This window comes from Rhincodon typus, chromosome 3 (genome assembly GCF_021869965.1).
Source record: "Rhincodon typus isolate 14 chromosome 3, sRhiTyp1.1, whole genome shotgun sequence".
NCBI lineage: Eukaryota > Metazoa > Chordata > Chondrichthyes > Orectolobiformes > Rhincodontidae > Rhincodon > Rhincodon typus.
Genome location: NC_063334.1, coordinates 93,452,958 through 93,468,992, shown reverse-complemented (window position 1 = coordinate 93,468,992; position 16,035 = coordinate 93,452,958). Strand labels below are relative to the sequence as shown.

The following is a 16,035-nucleotide window of genomic DNA, read 5'->3' as shown; positions in this document are numbered from 1 at the left end:
ATCCTCTGATTGAAAAAAAATCCTTACATTCCCTGTAAACCTTATGCTCCTTACCTTAAAGATATACTCCTGGTCATTGATCCCTCCATCAAGGAGAAGAGTTTCTTCCTGTCTACCCGACCTCTGCCATTCATAACTTTATACATCTCAATAATGTCCACCCTCAGTCACTCCCTCTTTATAACTGAAACTCTCTAGGCCGGGCAACATAATGGTAAATCTCCTGTGTACCCTTTCCAATGCAAGCATATCCCTCCTATAGTGTGGATTACAGAACTGCATACAATACTCTAGCAGTGGCCTAGCCAACATTTCACACAGTCCCAGCACTACTTCCCTGCTTATAAACTCTGTGCCTTGGCAAGTATCCCATATGCCACCTTAACCATTTTCCTACAGCTTAAGAGACCAATGAACTTGCATACCAATGTCCCACTATTTGTCGGTGCTTCCGAGAGTCCTGCCTTTCATTGTGTGTTCTCTTGCCTTGTTTGTTCTGTTCAAGTGTATCACCTCTCACTTATCCGGATTGAATTCCATTTGCCACTGACCAGCCTGTCTATGTCCTCCTGTAATCTAAGGCTATCCTCCTCACTATTTGCTACAATTGTTGTATCATCGGTGAACTTACTGATTAGCCCTCCTTCACTCAAGTCTAAGTCATCTATCTGTACCACAAACAGCAAGGGTCCAATACTCATCCCTGCGGAAACCTACTCTCTTGTAGGACCTTCTACATGCTGACTTTAAAAACTCTCCTGGATGCATTTTAGGAATTCCACCCCCTCTAAACCTTTCACACTATGACTACCCCGGCTAATGTTGGTGAGATTGAAATCCCCTTGTGTCACTATGCTGTTACAGTCACACTTTGCCTACATATCTGCACTTCAATTTCTCTCAGACTGTTAGGAACCTACAGTACACTCCCAGTAATGTGATTATTTCTTTTTGGGCCTTAAGTTCTCACCACATGGTTTCATTTGAGGAGCTTTCTAATATATCTTCCCTCCTTAATGCCGTAATTGATTCACTGCTCAATATTGTGATATCTGCTCCCCTTTTACCTCCTTGTCTGTCTTGTCTCAAGACCCCGTATCCTGGAATATTGAGCAGCCAATCCTGCCCCTCTCTCAACAATATTGCGGTGACAGAAGTGACAGCATGCCTCCATGTTTTAATTTATGCCCTTCACTCATCTACCTTTGTATCGGGCTCCATGCATTAAAATGAATATCAATCTTGCCCACCTCGCCTTGTGCCTTAACTGGCCTATAATGTCTATGCTTTGCTGTCTCTTCTAATTTTGGCCATTCATCTCCTCCTGATGAACCATCTCTCAGGATCTCGCTCTCCTGCTAAGTTAGTTTAAACCCTCCCCAGTGGCACTAATAAACTACCCTGCAGGGATGCTGATCCCATTTCGGTTCAGATGCAACCTGTCCACCTCAGACAGGTTCCACCACCCTCAAAAACTGTTTCAATGTTCCACAAATCTAAGACCCTCTCTCTTACACCATCTCTCCAGCCACACTCTCATCTGGACTAACCTCCTATTTCTATACTCGCTAGCACATAACACCAGAAGTAATCCAGAAATTACTATCTTTTGGGTAAATCTGTTTCCTAGCTTCCTAAATGCTGCTTGCAGGGCCTCATCCCTTTCTCTCCCTGTTTTGTTTGTACTAATATGTACCATAGCCTCTGTCTGTTTGCTGTCCCCCTTCAGAATGCCCTGCAGTCATTTAATGACTTCCCTGACCCCGGCGCCAGGGAAACAAGGTACCATCCTGGAGTCTCTGTGGCCGCGGAAATGCCAAACACCTGTCTCTTCCCCTTGTAATTCTCCGCATATCTATCCGTTCCAGATCCTACATTTATGACAAGATCATCTCTCATTCTTCTAAATGCCATTGGATATAGTCTTAATGCTTTTTCTTAAGATAAGCCCTTCATCACAGGAATAAGTCTAGTGAACATTCTGTGAACTCCTTCTAAAGTAATTTTATCATTTTTGAAATGAGAAGACCAAACCCTACACAATATTCCAGATGTGGCCTCACCAACGCCCTGTACAGCTGCAGTAAAACCTCCCTACTTCCAGAATTCTGTAGCAATGCTAAACCAGACGGCCAAATTTATTTTACAGTCTGGCCAGGGATCAATAACATTTTATTTAAGTTGGAAAAATGAGGGATCAAGTGCTAAGAGAATGAAGCTTCAGAGAATCATAAACTCTACTTCACAATGTTGGAACAATAATACATGTATATTGGGGAACATAATAATACAATACACCAAGAATTAACGTGTGGTAAATATAGGTAATTGATTGCGATTGATGTCCCACAGCATTCATCAAATTTTCAGCACTCCTTTCAGCTGTACTGACGTATTAAAGCTCATGGGCTTCTTCAGAGGCCTTCATGGCTTTCCCCTACATTGAGCCTGTGACCTTCCTGCTTCTCAGTTCCCCAGGACCTGTTCTGAATTCTGACTCCATCCTTTAGTTGTCTACTAATTCCTAGAATTTCCCTCCAAAATCTGACAGCACCGATTCATTCAACTGCTCGTGATTCCTTACTGAGTCCCCTACACCGAGTCAATGTAGGTCAGCAACCTGTCCAGCAGCATAACTAATTGTTGTACTCCTAACATGGAGTCTACCACTCTCTTCCTTCAGCTCTATGTCATTTGAACATGTCTTCAATAACCTCCAAACTGACCTGATTGACCTATCATAAACCTTGCAACAAGCCTGGAACGCACTGTTTGAAAGGGTTGTAGAGTCAGGAGCTATCAAAACATTTAAGAACCATTTAGATTGTCATTTGAAGCATACAAGACTCCAGTTCAAGTGATGGATAATGGGACTAGAATAGAGGTGTTTGATGACCTCCATGGGAGTGGTGGGCCAAAGGACCTCTTTCCTTGCTATTGGACTCTGTGACTCTAAGTGCCTCCCGTATCTCTAGGCAGAAATGAATGTTGTCACCCAGCAATGCTTGGAACTGACTAAAGCCTGAACATACAATGCTGAAAATGGATTTCATAATTTCCATTTCCATTTACCTCGCAATAAATGACAACATTACATTTGCCTTTCTAACCACTTGCTGTACCTGCCTATGAACGTGATCTGATTCATGTACCAGAACACACTAGTTTCCTCTGCACCCCAGAGTTCAGCAATCTCTTTCAATTAAATGTTGCACTGATTTTCTATTCTTCCTGCCAAAATGGGCATTTACTTAGTTCATGCTCCATCTACCAAATTTTCACCGACTCATTTAAGCTGTCTATATTTCTTTTCAGACTCTATACCTCCTCTTGAAGACTTAATTTCCTATCTGCTTTGCTATGATTGGCAGATGTAGCAGCCATACATTTGGTCCTGTCAACCGAGTCATTGATATAGACTGAAAATAGTTGAGGACTCAATACTACTCTCTTCGGGATTCTCCACTAGTTATAGTTTTCTAACCCAAAAAGACTATTTATCTTTACACTGTGGTTCCTGTAAATTAACCAATTGATTATTCATGGTAATATGTTACCTCTTAGACCATGTACTCTCATCTTGTACAGCATTCTTGGATGTGGCACTTTATCTGAAGTATGTAATATCCTGAACCCTAACACAGCTGTCTGAACTCTCACTCTCTCGACTATACTACCTTCACGACCACTACATGGCCATTTATTACCTCCGCTTGAATGTCTTCCTGTACAGTTGTGCCCAAGTCAGGGAGCTCATCCACCCTGCTGACCCCATTCTCATTCAGGAAGCTGAAAGGATCTCAAACTTGTCAGCCACTTGCAAGGGCTGAGGCTTCTGCACTGATACCCTCTGGGTCCCCTTATTTGCACTTCTGTCTCTGAACACTGACAAAATCAGAAGATCCTATGCTAAGGAGTGTGATTTCTTCCTGGTACAAGTATGTAGGAAATATTTCCCTGCCCCCAATGTGTCTGAAGCTCGGCCCCTTGGCGCAATAGCCAAAGATAAATAGAAATAAAATAAGCAGGTCTCACTCAAAGTGGTGTCACTCCAAGGTAATAGGTCACCTGGTCCAGTTTGCTGAGGGAAGCTGGGGTGAGGATGGGAGACTTTCTGAACACAATTGTTTGATCCTCCTTAGATATGGGAATAGTGCCAGAAGACATTGTAAATTTACACCCCTTTTCACAAAATGGAGTGGTTTAATTGTGGTGCCATGCCCATTGCCTTCCCACCATTTTACCAGTATCTTAACAGTTGTGGGGAAGGTGGCAGACTACCGTCCCGCCTTCAGTCCAATTAACGGCTACCACTTGCATTTTGCCAACTCTGGGGGGCACATTGTCATGTGGGGAAACTGCCAGGTATTTGCTGGTGGCCTCCACCCAGGCTGAGCGTTGTGGGGTGTTAGTTCAACTCTATTCATCAGGCGTCTGGTGGTGCCCAGAGGGTCACTCCTGTCAAAAGCGCTCCCTTAGTGCCTGCCTGCCTGATTCACTTCAGCAGACACCGCCTGACCAAGCTGTGATCCTGTGCTTCCACCATCGTGCCTGATTCTGGCCTGTTGTTGTTCCAGGAGTAGCCACTGCTTCCGCTAAATGCTGCTGGGACTGAACAGCTCAACAGACATTGGATTGGCTGGCAATTCTTGGGGGCAGAACTTTACCCCTTGAAGGGGCGGAAGCCCCGATTGCACACAGTAGCTGCTTAATGAGTATAAAATGCAGGTGAGGTGCCATGGTCAGCTGAGGTGAGATTATCCCAACCCACTGGCTGGTGAATGGGTCACTGTTATCCCACAAAATCCCAATCCATAATCCTGACTATCAGTGAATGGACCATCATTAGGCAGCAAATAAGGACAGCTACAATGTGTTGAAGAGAAGAAAAGAATTCTAGAACTTTTTACTGCAGTAAGTTGTCACGTTATTTTGAAATAAGTATCCCCTGAGTGGTTATTTGGATTGTTCAATTCTATGAACCTATTTCAGATGTAAAATATTAAATACTATTGATAATGTATTTCAAAAATAACCCAGAAAAATTAGATTAATGAAATGTAAATTTAAAAATAAAATTAGAAAAACCTTCTTTATTCAAAGAATGGATGCTGAGAGTAACTTGTTATGTGGAAAAGACAAATAAAAGTATTTGGGACATAATGTAACCAGAAACTATAACCAAAAAAATTAAGGTGTTTAAAAAAAAAAGAGCTTCATTGAAATGAATGGCCCATCCACATGTACTTGTGTTACTCATAGAAGTAAACTGAGAAGTTCCTAGATTTTGGGTAGTGATCTGTCTTATGAATTGTCTGCACTTAAAACGATTTTCACAAGCACTTTGAAGCACTATGCTGGCAAAATATTTATGCACAGTCTGGTGAGGCCCAACATGAATTCTCTGTGAGAAGTGTTGGACAGTGCAACCTTCCAGTCTGTTTAAAATCAAATATTTGCTTCAAAGTGTGTGGCAGTTCTATTTTAATCCGCTGACAGCTGTTTACAAATCTACTCAATATAGTGTATCTGGTAAATGGTGTTTTGTAATTAAATGGATCCACTGTACATATAAAGTGTCATTTTGCACAAAAAATGCATGAATAAGTTTTGTGAAGAAACCGGAGAACAAGGATTACTCCGATCATACAGTGTGTCTGGACACACTTTGAACATAAGCACACAGGCGTTTTTACTTTATACAGAAGTCCTTTAGCTAAGTGACACAGGGGGAGATGGATTTGAGTCTTTTCATTCTGCACTTATTCTGTTACAAATAATGCACAAGAACTATTCACTTTTTAATGCCAGCCATCTGCTTTAGTTGTTAGCCTGGGAGAGAATTATTGACAAAAACCCTTTTAATCCCCTAGGATATGTGGAGGAGTTGCAACCAGAGTTGATCACTTTTCTGTATCAACTGACGGAGGGAGCTGCTGATCGCAGCTATGGCCTGAATGTTGCGAAACTAGCAAGTGTCCCTGAAGAAGTGCTGAAGAAAGCTGCTCAGAAATCGAAGGAGTTGGAAAGCCTAATGAACATCAAGAGGTACAACAAGCTTGAAATAAGCAATATTAACTATAGCTTGCAGAAGTCCACAAAATTAATTTCAGCAAATTATTATAAACCTTTACCTTCCCAATGTCTTGCATAATATTCCTGAAATTACAGTCAATTGACAAGGCACAGTTTTCCAAACCTCAGCTTGATTTAATTCTGAAAATGTATGGCCGTTTCTCACGCCTTTTTTTGAGTATTCCCACACATGAATTTTGTCATTGGTGTTTCACATCTGAGCATTATAAAGATCCCATTTGGGCAGTTTTATGCTGGCAATAAGTAAACATATCAGACTTATTAAAATTAAATGCTTGAGTTTAATTTGTTTACGAGGACCGGATACTTAGCCCGACTATTGAGCTATCTACGTACTCCTTTCTTCTTATCCTTTCCCCATATTTTTAATTCTTCTTGTCAAATGTTTGCCCAATTCCCATTCTATTATGCTTTTTGTTTCTAATGTTGGTTTTCATTGGATGTTACATGTCCCAACAATCTCTTGCATTAAATACTCATCTGTCTTTTTACGGTACTTAAATTTGTGCCTTCTGGTTATCAACTCAGCAACTAATGAAAATTCTTTATCCACATTAACCTTGGGTTAAAGAGTTCAGAATTTAATCACCTCTACTCAATTTGTACTTAACCTTTCAGCATTAATGAGAAAAGTTTTTCTAGTCTCTCCAAATTAAAATGCTGGATGTGAAGTCTTTGTTCAGTTGCAATTTCCCAGCGTGGATATCTGCAGAACATTTAAGTGATAATCGCGTTTGGTGCAACTTGAGTTTCTTCAATTTTTGCATGAGGTTTAAAAAAAATTATGCGAGATGCAGGCTTTATCCAAACAAGTGGCCATGTCACCATGAGGAGTTTCCATAAATTGCGCTCATTTGTAAGCCTCTTAAAAAGTAGGCTTGTTCTATTGGGCACAAAGGCACCAATAGAAGGATTTGGCAAACCTTTAAGTGTGCATTTTTCTGATTTGCTATGAAACTGATCATAGTCCCCTAATATAAGTAGGAAATGTTCTTATTACTTTTAAAAAGTAATTTTCAGTAATTTAAAATCTGAGTACTCCCCACATTTGGGGAAAGTTCTGCAATGGCAATATGCAAATGAGTTTGGAAGAAAACTCAGAAAAAACACCTGAAAACCACTGCAATTTTAGATCAATTTTGTTAATTGCACACAAAAGGTAAAATCAAGCTCCATATTTTTTGAAGCAAACAAGTATTAGTTTCTGCAGAGAAGGGACTAGGCTTGCAGATGTTGATCTATGATAATCTAAAATCAGAATCTGTATGGACCACACAGCATCAACCTAGGAGAATGACAAACCCATGTCTGTTGATTCTGCACAGTCCTCTGTATTACCATCCAAGGAGAAAGAGGCTCTACAGTCCTCAATTATAGAGATGCCCAACTCATCAGTGATGCATTTGCATAGATCTTCAGCTAGAAGTGCCGAGTAAATGATCCATCACTGCCTCCCGAGACCGCCAGCGTCGCATCCAATTTTTGAATTTGATTCACTTGATGTGACATCAAGGTGTAGCTGAAGGCACTGGATATGGCAAAGGCTAAGGACCCTGACAACATTCCAGCAACTGTACTGAAGACTTGTCCTCCAGAACTTGCTGTGTCTCTAGCCAAAAGCTTCCAGCACAGCTATAATAGTGACATCTAGGTGACAATATGGAAAATTGCCCAGGTACATCCTCTGCACAAAAAGCAACACTGATCCAATTGCTGTCTTCAGGGTCTACTCTTGATGATTAATTAAGGGCTGGAAGGGGTCACTGACAGCACTGTTAAGCATAATTTGCTCTGCTTCTTGATGCTCACTTTGGGTATCACTAGAGCCACTCTGTTTCTGACCTCATTACAGCCTTCATTCAAACATGCACAAAAGAGCTGAACTACGGAGTTGAGCAACAGTGATTGTCATTGATATCAAGACAATATTTGACTGAGTATGGCACAAGGAACCCAGCAAAATTGGAATCAGTGCAGCAGGAGAACTTGCTGCTGTTTGGAATTGTACATGGCACAAAGCATAATGGCAGTTGAGGCTAATATTCTCAGTCTTAGGGCACCACTATAGGTGTCCCTCGTAGATATGGTCCTAGGCCTAGCCACCTTCAGCTGCTTATCCATGATCAGCTTCTCACCATTATAAGGTCAGAGGTGGGGATGTTTGCTAATGATTGTTCAACACTCCTTGGGCATTGAAACAGACCACGTCCCTGAAGAGCGAAACCTGCTTTGGGCTGATAGATGGCAAGTACCATATGCACCAATGAAGTACTAGACAATGACCATCTCAAATGGTCAGTGACGTGATCATTGGTGAATCCCTGACTATCAAAATTCTGACTGTAAGAGCAGGTCAGAGTCTGAGAATTCTGCAGTAAGCAAATACCTGTCCACCATCTACAAAGCAGAACTCGAGAATCTAATGCATTACTGTTCACTTGCCTCAAGGATTGTTACTCCAACAACACTCAAGGCTCAACATCATGTGAGAGAAAGCAGCACGCTTGGTTAGAACCTTCAATATCCACTCCCTCCACGGCCGGCTAATATTTGCAGCAGTGTGTACTATCTACGAGATGAGCTGCTGCAATTTACCAAGACTCCTACAAGACCACCTGCAAACCCACAATCTCTATCACTTAAAAGAACAAAGGTAGCAGATACGTGGGAATGTCATTGCTTGTAATTTCCTCTTCAAGTACTCCCCACGCTGACTTGGAATTATATTGCAGTTCTTTCACTGTTGCTGGGTCAAAATTCTGGAACTCCCTTCCTAACAGTAATGAGAGTGTCCCTTCCAACCCAAGGACTCCAACAGTTCAAGATGACAGCTCATCACTACCTCACAGGGCAATTCAAGATAGACAATAAATATAGATGAGCCAGTTATGCCCACTTCTCATGAAAAAGTATAAAAAGGTCCTGTATTTTATTGTCTAATTCTTTTGTTTACTTGGCGGTTAGCTTTTGAATAGATTTAAATCAAATATTTGTGCAGTAATTAATAATATCCTCATGGACTAACACATAATTTTCATATTTCATTGATGCTTCCCAATAGAGAATTGTAAATTGCTTTGGTTTTTAAAATCTAAGAACAGTATGTCACTCTGTTCTCCTCTACCACACTGATCTTCTGTAGGTGACCCAGGTTGATGTATGAAAGCCTACAGTGCAGGATGCCACCATAATTGAAAGAAGCTGGGAACTAGAATATCAGGAAATAGTTGTTACATGGCAGTGATCTTTGTGAAGATTGAAGTTAATTGGGATTTTCCCAAATAATACAATCATTAGAAATTGTAAGCAGTTTTCTGCAAAAGGAAAATATGATGTTCCTGGGATTTGGAAATCTCATTCACCCTGGAAAGTGGAAGCAACTTTAATGTTGCTTAGGAAAGATCGAAATGCTAGATGGAATAACTGTAAATGAAAGGCAGCATGGTGGCTCAGTGGTTAGCACTGTAGCGTCACAGTGCCAGGGACCTGGATTCTGTTCCAGCCTTGGGCGACTGTCTGTGTGAAGTTTGCACATTCTCCCTGTGTCTGCATAGGTTTCCGCCAGGTGCTCTGGTTTCCTCCTGCAATCCAAAGACCTACAAGTTAGGTGAATTGGCCATGCTAAATTACCCATGATGTTCAGTGATGTGTAAGTTAGGTGCATTAGCCATGGAAATGCAGGTTTCCATGGATAGAGAAGGGGGATGCTCTTCAGAGGGTTGGTGCGGACTTGTTGGGCCGAATGGCCTGTTTCCACACTGTAGGGATTCTATAAATCTGAATCCCCAGGAAAGTGGAACAATTTCTCAGGACAAGTAAATGAAAGCTACAACACATGGTATGATGAGATTATCATGTGCTGATGGATTACTTCACCTAATCAGTGTTAACAACAACATGTAAAATTAGTACACATGAGGTCTGGTCTTGTTATTTCGGCTACATATGGCACTTAGGAATCGATCTGCATGGCCTGATCCTAACGTAAGTTGGTTCTAATATGAACCATTGCTTCTAGATGATTATCTTGTGTTTCCAGCACAATTCCATATCTTATGTTAAGAAATGTGACCATTGAATCCCTACAGCGCAGAAAGAGGCCACGGAGTCTCCACTGACCCTCTGAAGAACATTACCCAGATTGAGCCCCCCACCCAGTTTTACTATGGCTAACCTACACACCCCTGGATACTATGGGGAAGTTTTTTTTTTAGCATGGCCAATCCCCCCAATCTGCACATCTTTGGAATGTGAAAGCAAACTGAAGCAGCCAGAGGAATTGATGTCTCGGAAGGTGGTGCTCTAATTCTAAGGAAGTACCAGCCTATATCATTGCTGATAATATTGTTAAATCAGTGGAATGGGGTTAGGAACCATGACCTTCTCATTCAGAAGTGAGAGCACTATCACTGACTCAAGGCTAACACACTTCAGTACATTCGGGAGGTTCTAAGCGACACTATGGCGATTAGGCCCAAAGCAATTGTCTCGAGGAACTGGGTTTTCAATTCCAGTATTGTTTGGGCAACCTAGATCTCGTTCCAAGTTAGCTTTGGCTGAAAGTACAAAATGGCCCTCTTAGTTTGACAGGAATGGTCATTGAATTAGTAACTTCACTCTAAAATATCATAGGTTGCTTTGGGAAAAGAATAGAAGAATATAACACTGCAGCAGCTAATAATCAGAGTTAGATGAAGGTATTTACTACAAAGATAACTACAGCATCCTCAGTTCTTTCGATTTTTATTCAGGATAATGAGGGGATCTTTCAAGTGGTCATCCCACTTATCTACTGCCCTCATCCTTCTAATTGCTTATGGATTGTAAGATTCTGTCTAAGGATCCTTGGTGATTATCTGCAGTGTACTTTGTTGGCAGTGTATGCTGCTGCTGTTGAACAGTGTTTGATTTTGATTTGATTTGATTTGATTTATTGTAGTCACATGTACCTAAGTACAGTGAAAAGTGTTTTTGCGAGCAGTACAGGCACATCATAGAAAGCAATGACATACAGATGCATAGGGTGCTTGGACAAAGTAAGGCATATACAGGTTACACTGCACAGGACGTGCACGAAGCAAGATCGACATTAACGAGAACGACATTATTTGAAGTTAGAGAGTCCATTGAGCAATCTAATAACAGCAGGGAAGAAGCTGTTCTTGAGCCTGTTGGTGCATGTGTTCAAGCTTCTGTGTCTTCTCCCTGATGGAAGAGGTTGTAGGAGAGCATTAGAGTGGGAGGGCTCTTTGATGGCAGCATTTCCATGGCAACAAGAAATGTAATTGGAGCTCATGGATGGGAGATTGGCTTCTGTGATGGAACAAAAACAGAAGTTGCTGGAAAAGCTCAGGTCTGGCAGCATCTGTGAAGACAAAATCAGAGTTAACGTTTCGGGCCTGGTAACACTTCGTCCGAACACCTTCCTCAGAACTTCTTCACTTCCTCTGAGGAAGGGTCACCGGACCCAAAACGTTAACCCTGGCTTTTTCTTCACAGATGCTGCTAGACCTGCTGAGCTTTTCCAGCAACCTCTGTTTTGATCCTGATTTACAGCATCCGCAGTTTTTTTGGTTTTTATTTGGCTTCTGTGATGGTCTGGGCTGTGCATAAAGCCTTCTGTAGTTTCTCACAGTCCTGGGCAGAGCAGTTTCTGATAAACACCTCAGTTCCTGATAGGGGACCTCCCAAGTTCCTCTGGCTGGATATCCCTTATGACCCTTCTAGAGAAACTGCCTCCTATTGCTCTGTTTAATTAAGGATGGCAGGTGGACGAGGGAAGAGCCAAAACAGGAGGAACTGTAGTAATGTCTGGCCGAAAGCCCCACAATGCAAGTTGGGCACTGCTGAGGAAGGCAGGAGACCATCAGGGTGTCACAAAATGTATGTCTTCCTGCAGCGCAAAGACAAATTTAAAAACCCTGTGTGGCTACAGCTGCCCAGCCATCAGTCTGTATATGGCTTACATCTGTGGTCATGCCGGTTGTATCACAAATGGTCCAGGCTGGGATAATATGCTAGAGGTCTCGATGACCTTGAGATCTACCAGCAGAGGGCTGCCTCCCAGGTGTCTCTGGCCTCCTTGCTTGCTGAAGTCCTGTTCAATGCCTGAAAGATCCCAGCGGAGTCTTCATCCTGCCTCCAAGTGGACTAATAGTTGGACTAATTAGCAGACGTTTACTGCTGGGCAGGTGGATGTGCTAACCCTGCCTCCTGAAAAAGGATTTTAATTGGTATTATCTTGATAGCCGAGAAAATGCATATTGAATGTGCTTAAACTGAGCCAGAAACATTAAAAAAAAGGTCACTCAGCCTTTCAAGTCTGCTACTCCATTCGCTATGATCGTGGCTGATCATCCGACTCAGTACCCTGTTCCTGCTTTCTCCCTCTTACTCTTTGATCCCTTTCTCCGAGAGAGAAGAACTCTCTTTAATTGCTTCTTGAAAACACCAGTGTTTTGGCCTTGACCACTTTCTGTGGCCCCGAATTCCACAGACTCACCACTCTTGGTGTGAAGAAATATTTCTTTATTTCAGGTCTAAATTACAACCCCATAACCTTACAGTGACCCCTGGCTCAGGGTTCCGCAGTCATCAGGAATATCCTCCCTGCATTTACTTTGTTTGTTAGAATTTTATTAGTTTCATTATCTCCCCTCATTCTTCTAAACCCTAGGGAATCTCGTCCTAAACAATCCAATCTCCCTTTGTACATCAGTTCTGCCATCCCAGGAATCAGTCCGGTAAAACTTTGTTGCACTCCCTCCATAGCAAGGACCCCCCCCCCCCCCCCCCCGTAGCCAGAACGTCCCCCTCCGGACTTTGAACATCCTTCTTCCGATAAGGAGACCAAACTAGTTTGATTTGATTTATGTACAGTGAAAAGTTTGCATGTAGTACAGACAGATCATAACATACAAAGATCATAAGGTGACTGAACAGAGCGAGGAATACAAAGGTTCGGCTAATAAGAAGGTGCACAAAGAGCAAGATCAATATTAGATTTGAAATTTGAGAGGTCCATTCAGCAGTCTAATAACAACAGTGAAGAAGCTGTTCTTGGCATATGTGATTTAGCTTTTGTATCTTCTGTCTGATGAAAGAGGTTGGAAGAGATTGTAATTGGGATGGAAGGGGTCTTTGATGATGGCTGCCTTTCCGAGGCAGCGAGAAGTATAGATGGAGTCTGTGGATGGAAGGTTGGCTTGCGTGATGTACTGGGCTTGGTAGTTTCTTACAGTCTTGAGCAGAGCAGTTGCTGTACCAAGCCTTCATGCATCCAGATAGGATGCTTTCTGTGGTGCATCTGTAAAGTTTAGTGACAGTCCTTATGGACATGTCAAATTTTCTTAGTCTCCTGAGGAAGAAGAGGCGTTGTTGTGCCTTCTTGACCGTTGCATTAACATGGGTGGTCCAGGACAGATTGTTGATTATCGTCACTCCTAGGAACTTGACGCTTTTGACCATCTCCACCTCGGCTCCATTGATGTAGATTGGGGTGTGCCCTCCTCCTTTCTTCCTGAAGTTGATGATCAGCCCTTTAGCTTAGCTGACATTGGGGGAAGAGATTGTTATCTTTAGGGGAAAGAGAGTGCTTGGTGTATTCTGTCTCAGCATTGTTTGATATCCAGCCTACAATGGTGGTGTCATCAGCGAATTTGTAGATGGAGTTTGGGTGAAATTTGGCCACACAGTCATGAGTGTTCAGGGAGTACAGTAGGGAGCTGAGCACACAGTTTATGGGGCATTGGTGTTGAGGATTGTTGTGGAGGAGGTGCAGTTGTCTATCCTCACTGATTGCGTTCTGCGGGTCAGGAAACTGAGGACCCAGTTGCAGAGGGCGGAGCATAAACCTAGGTCTCAGGGTTTGGAGATTAGTTTGATTGGGATTGTAGTGTTGAAGGTGGAGCTGTAGTCAATAAATAGAAGCCTGATGTAGGAGTCCTTATTATTCCAGGGATGAGTATAGAGCTAGGGAAATGGCATTTACCGTGGACTTATTGCGCCAGCAGGCAAATTACAAAGAGGCTGGGAGTCTAAAGTTAATGTGAGCCATGACTAACCTCTCGAAGCGCTTGATAATTATAGAGGTCAGAGCCACCTGGTGGTAGTTGTTGAGGTGTGTTGCATGAGGTTTCTTTGGTACCAGGACGATGGTGGTCTTGAAACAGATGGGGACTTCGTATTATAACAGGGAGAGGTTAAGGATGTCAGTGAATACTCCTGCCAGCTGCTCTGCACAAGATCTGAGTGCATGGCCAGTAACTGCACATAATACTCCAGGTCTCACCAAGGCCCTGTACAATTACAGAAAGTCATCCCTGCTCCTGTACTCAACTCCTCTCGCTATGAAGGCCAACACACCATTTGCCTCCTTCACCGCCTGCTGCATCTGCATGAAAGGCAAGCTAATTCACAAACATGATCGAATTCAGTAATTAATATTTCACATTAATGTGAAGCTTGAGTATCAGTACATGTATAATTAGTTGTTAAAATTTCAGTTTTTCTGCTAATGGTAATTAAAGTACATTGTTGATGCTACATTGTGTTTTTGGTCTTGTTGTCCTGATGGACAGTTGTGTTAGACATGAAGGAGGATTTATGCAGAATTATTACATTGTAGTTTGCAGGCAAACAGCATGAAAGAATTTCAATTTATTCGTTTGTATTGTCTACACTATTCGGTGGGTTTAAGGGCATTTCTGATATGTGTAGCAATAAAGCTCATCCAGTTATTACTTAAGGAACCTAAGAGCTGGGGTATGAGATTCAGCCCCTCAAGCCTCCTTTGCTATTCTAAATCATGGCTGATGATCTATGTGGACCTTACTGTTTTACTTCTACTGGCACCATCATTTTATCTGTTTTGTTGTAAATGCTGCATGCATTTAGTTAGTGTTTTTAATTCTATCATTTGAACACGATTCTGTAATTTGATCCTGGTTAATACTCGTACTTGTTTCTGCCACTATTCTACTTCCCCTATGCTGTCTGAATTCCTGCTAAGATTCTCATCCTACTAACAAACTAGTTTCATCCCTTCCCGGTATCACCAGCAAACTTTCCCATGAGGATATTAGTTCCAATCCTAATAAGGTGCAACCCAGCTTCCTTCTACAGATTCCATGCGTCTCAGAACTGACACGGTGCCTCAGAAATCTAAAGGCCTCCCTGCCGCATGGTTCTTCCACCAATGTGTTCATTCATTCAATCTGACTTTTTTTACTCTCTTGCATGTGATACTGGGAGTCATCCAGAGATTGCTGCCTTTTAGTCTTCTTGCCTAGCTCCTTAAGTTCTAATTTCAGGGCTTCATCCCTCTTTCTAGCCATGTCATTTATGCCAATGTGGACCGTGATCTAAGCCTTTTTAACATCCACCAAAAGAATGCCCTGCAGCTACTCAGTGAAATCCTTGACCTTGGCACCAGGAGGTAATAGACCATCCTGGAGTCCCATTGACAGGCACAGAACCATCTGTCGCTTCCCCTAAGTTTTGAAATGTTCACCATGATTGACCTTCCATGCTTCTTCCACCCAGCCTTTGCAGCTGAGCCAAGTGTGGTCCTGCAAGCTTGAGTGGGGTGGGGCGGGGTGCAGACTATTGCCCTTGTTCTTCTGACAAACCATTGCCCTCATAAGTATCCAAAATGGAAAATCAATTAGTAAGTGAGATAGTCTTAGAGGACCTCCCCTACCCCAGACATATACACCACCCATCTGGTCTTCATAAACTGTCTAGTGGTCACCCGCTGTCTGCGTGCTCTTAATGTGTGGTGTTAGCACTTTGCGTGAATGTGCTATCCATGTAGGTCTCAGCTTCATGGGTGCACCAGAATGGCTCCAACTTCCACTCGAGTTCCGAACCAGCAACTCAAGATTTTGAAGCCAGAGACCCTTCCCACACATTCGATTGCCACGCGAAGCACCCACGAGT

General features: G+C 42.4%; 1 protein-coding gene across 1 annotated transcript in view; it reads left to right on the top strand.

The window, feature by feature from the left end:
- Positions 1-16,035, top strand: part of msh3 (mutS homolog 3 (E. coli)) — a 268,529-nt gene that overhangs the window by 239,452 nt on the left and 13,042 nt on the right. Inside the window, exon 21 of the mRNA XM_048593784.1 lies at positions 5,874-6,048. Within this exon, the coding sequence (XP_048449741.1) occupies positions 5,874-6,048 (175 nt within the window). The remainder of the gene's footprint in view (positions 1-5,873; positions 6,049-16,035) is intronic.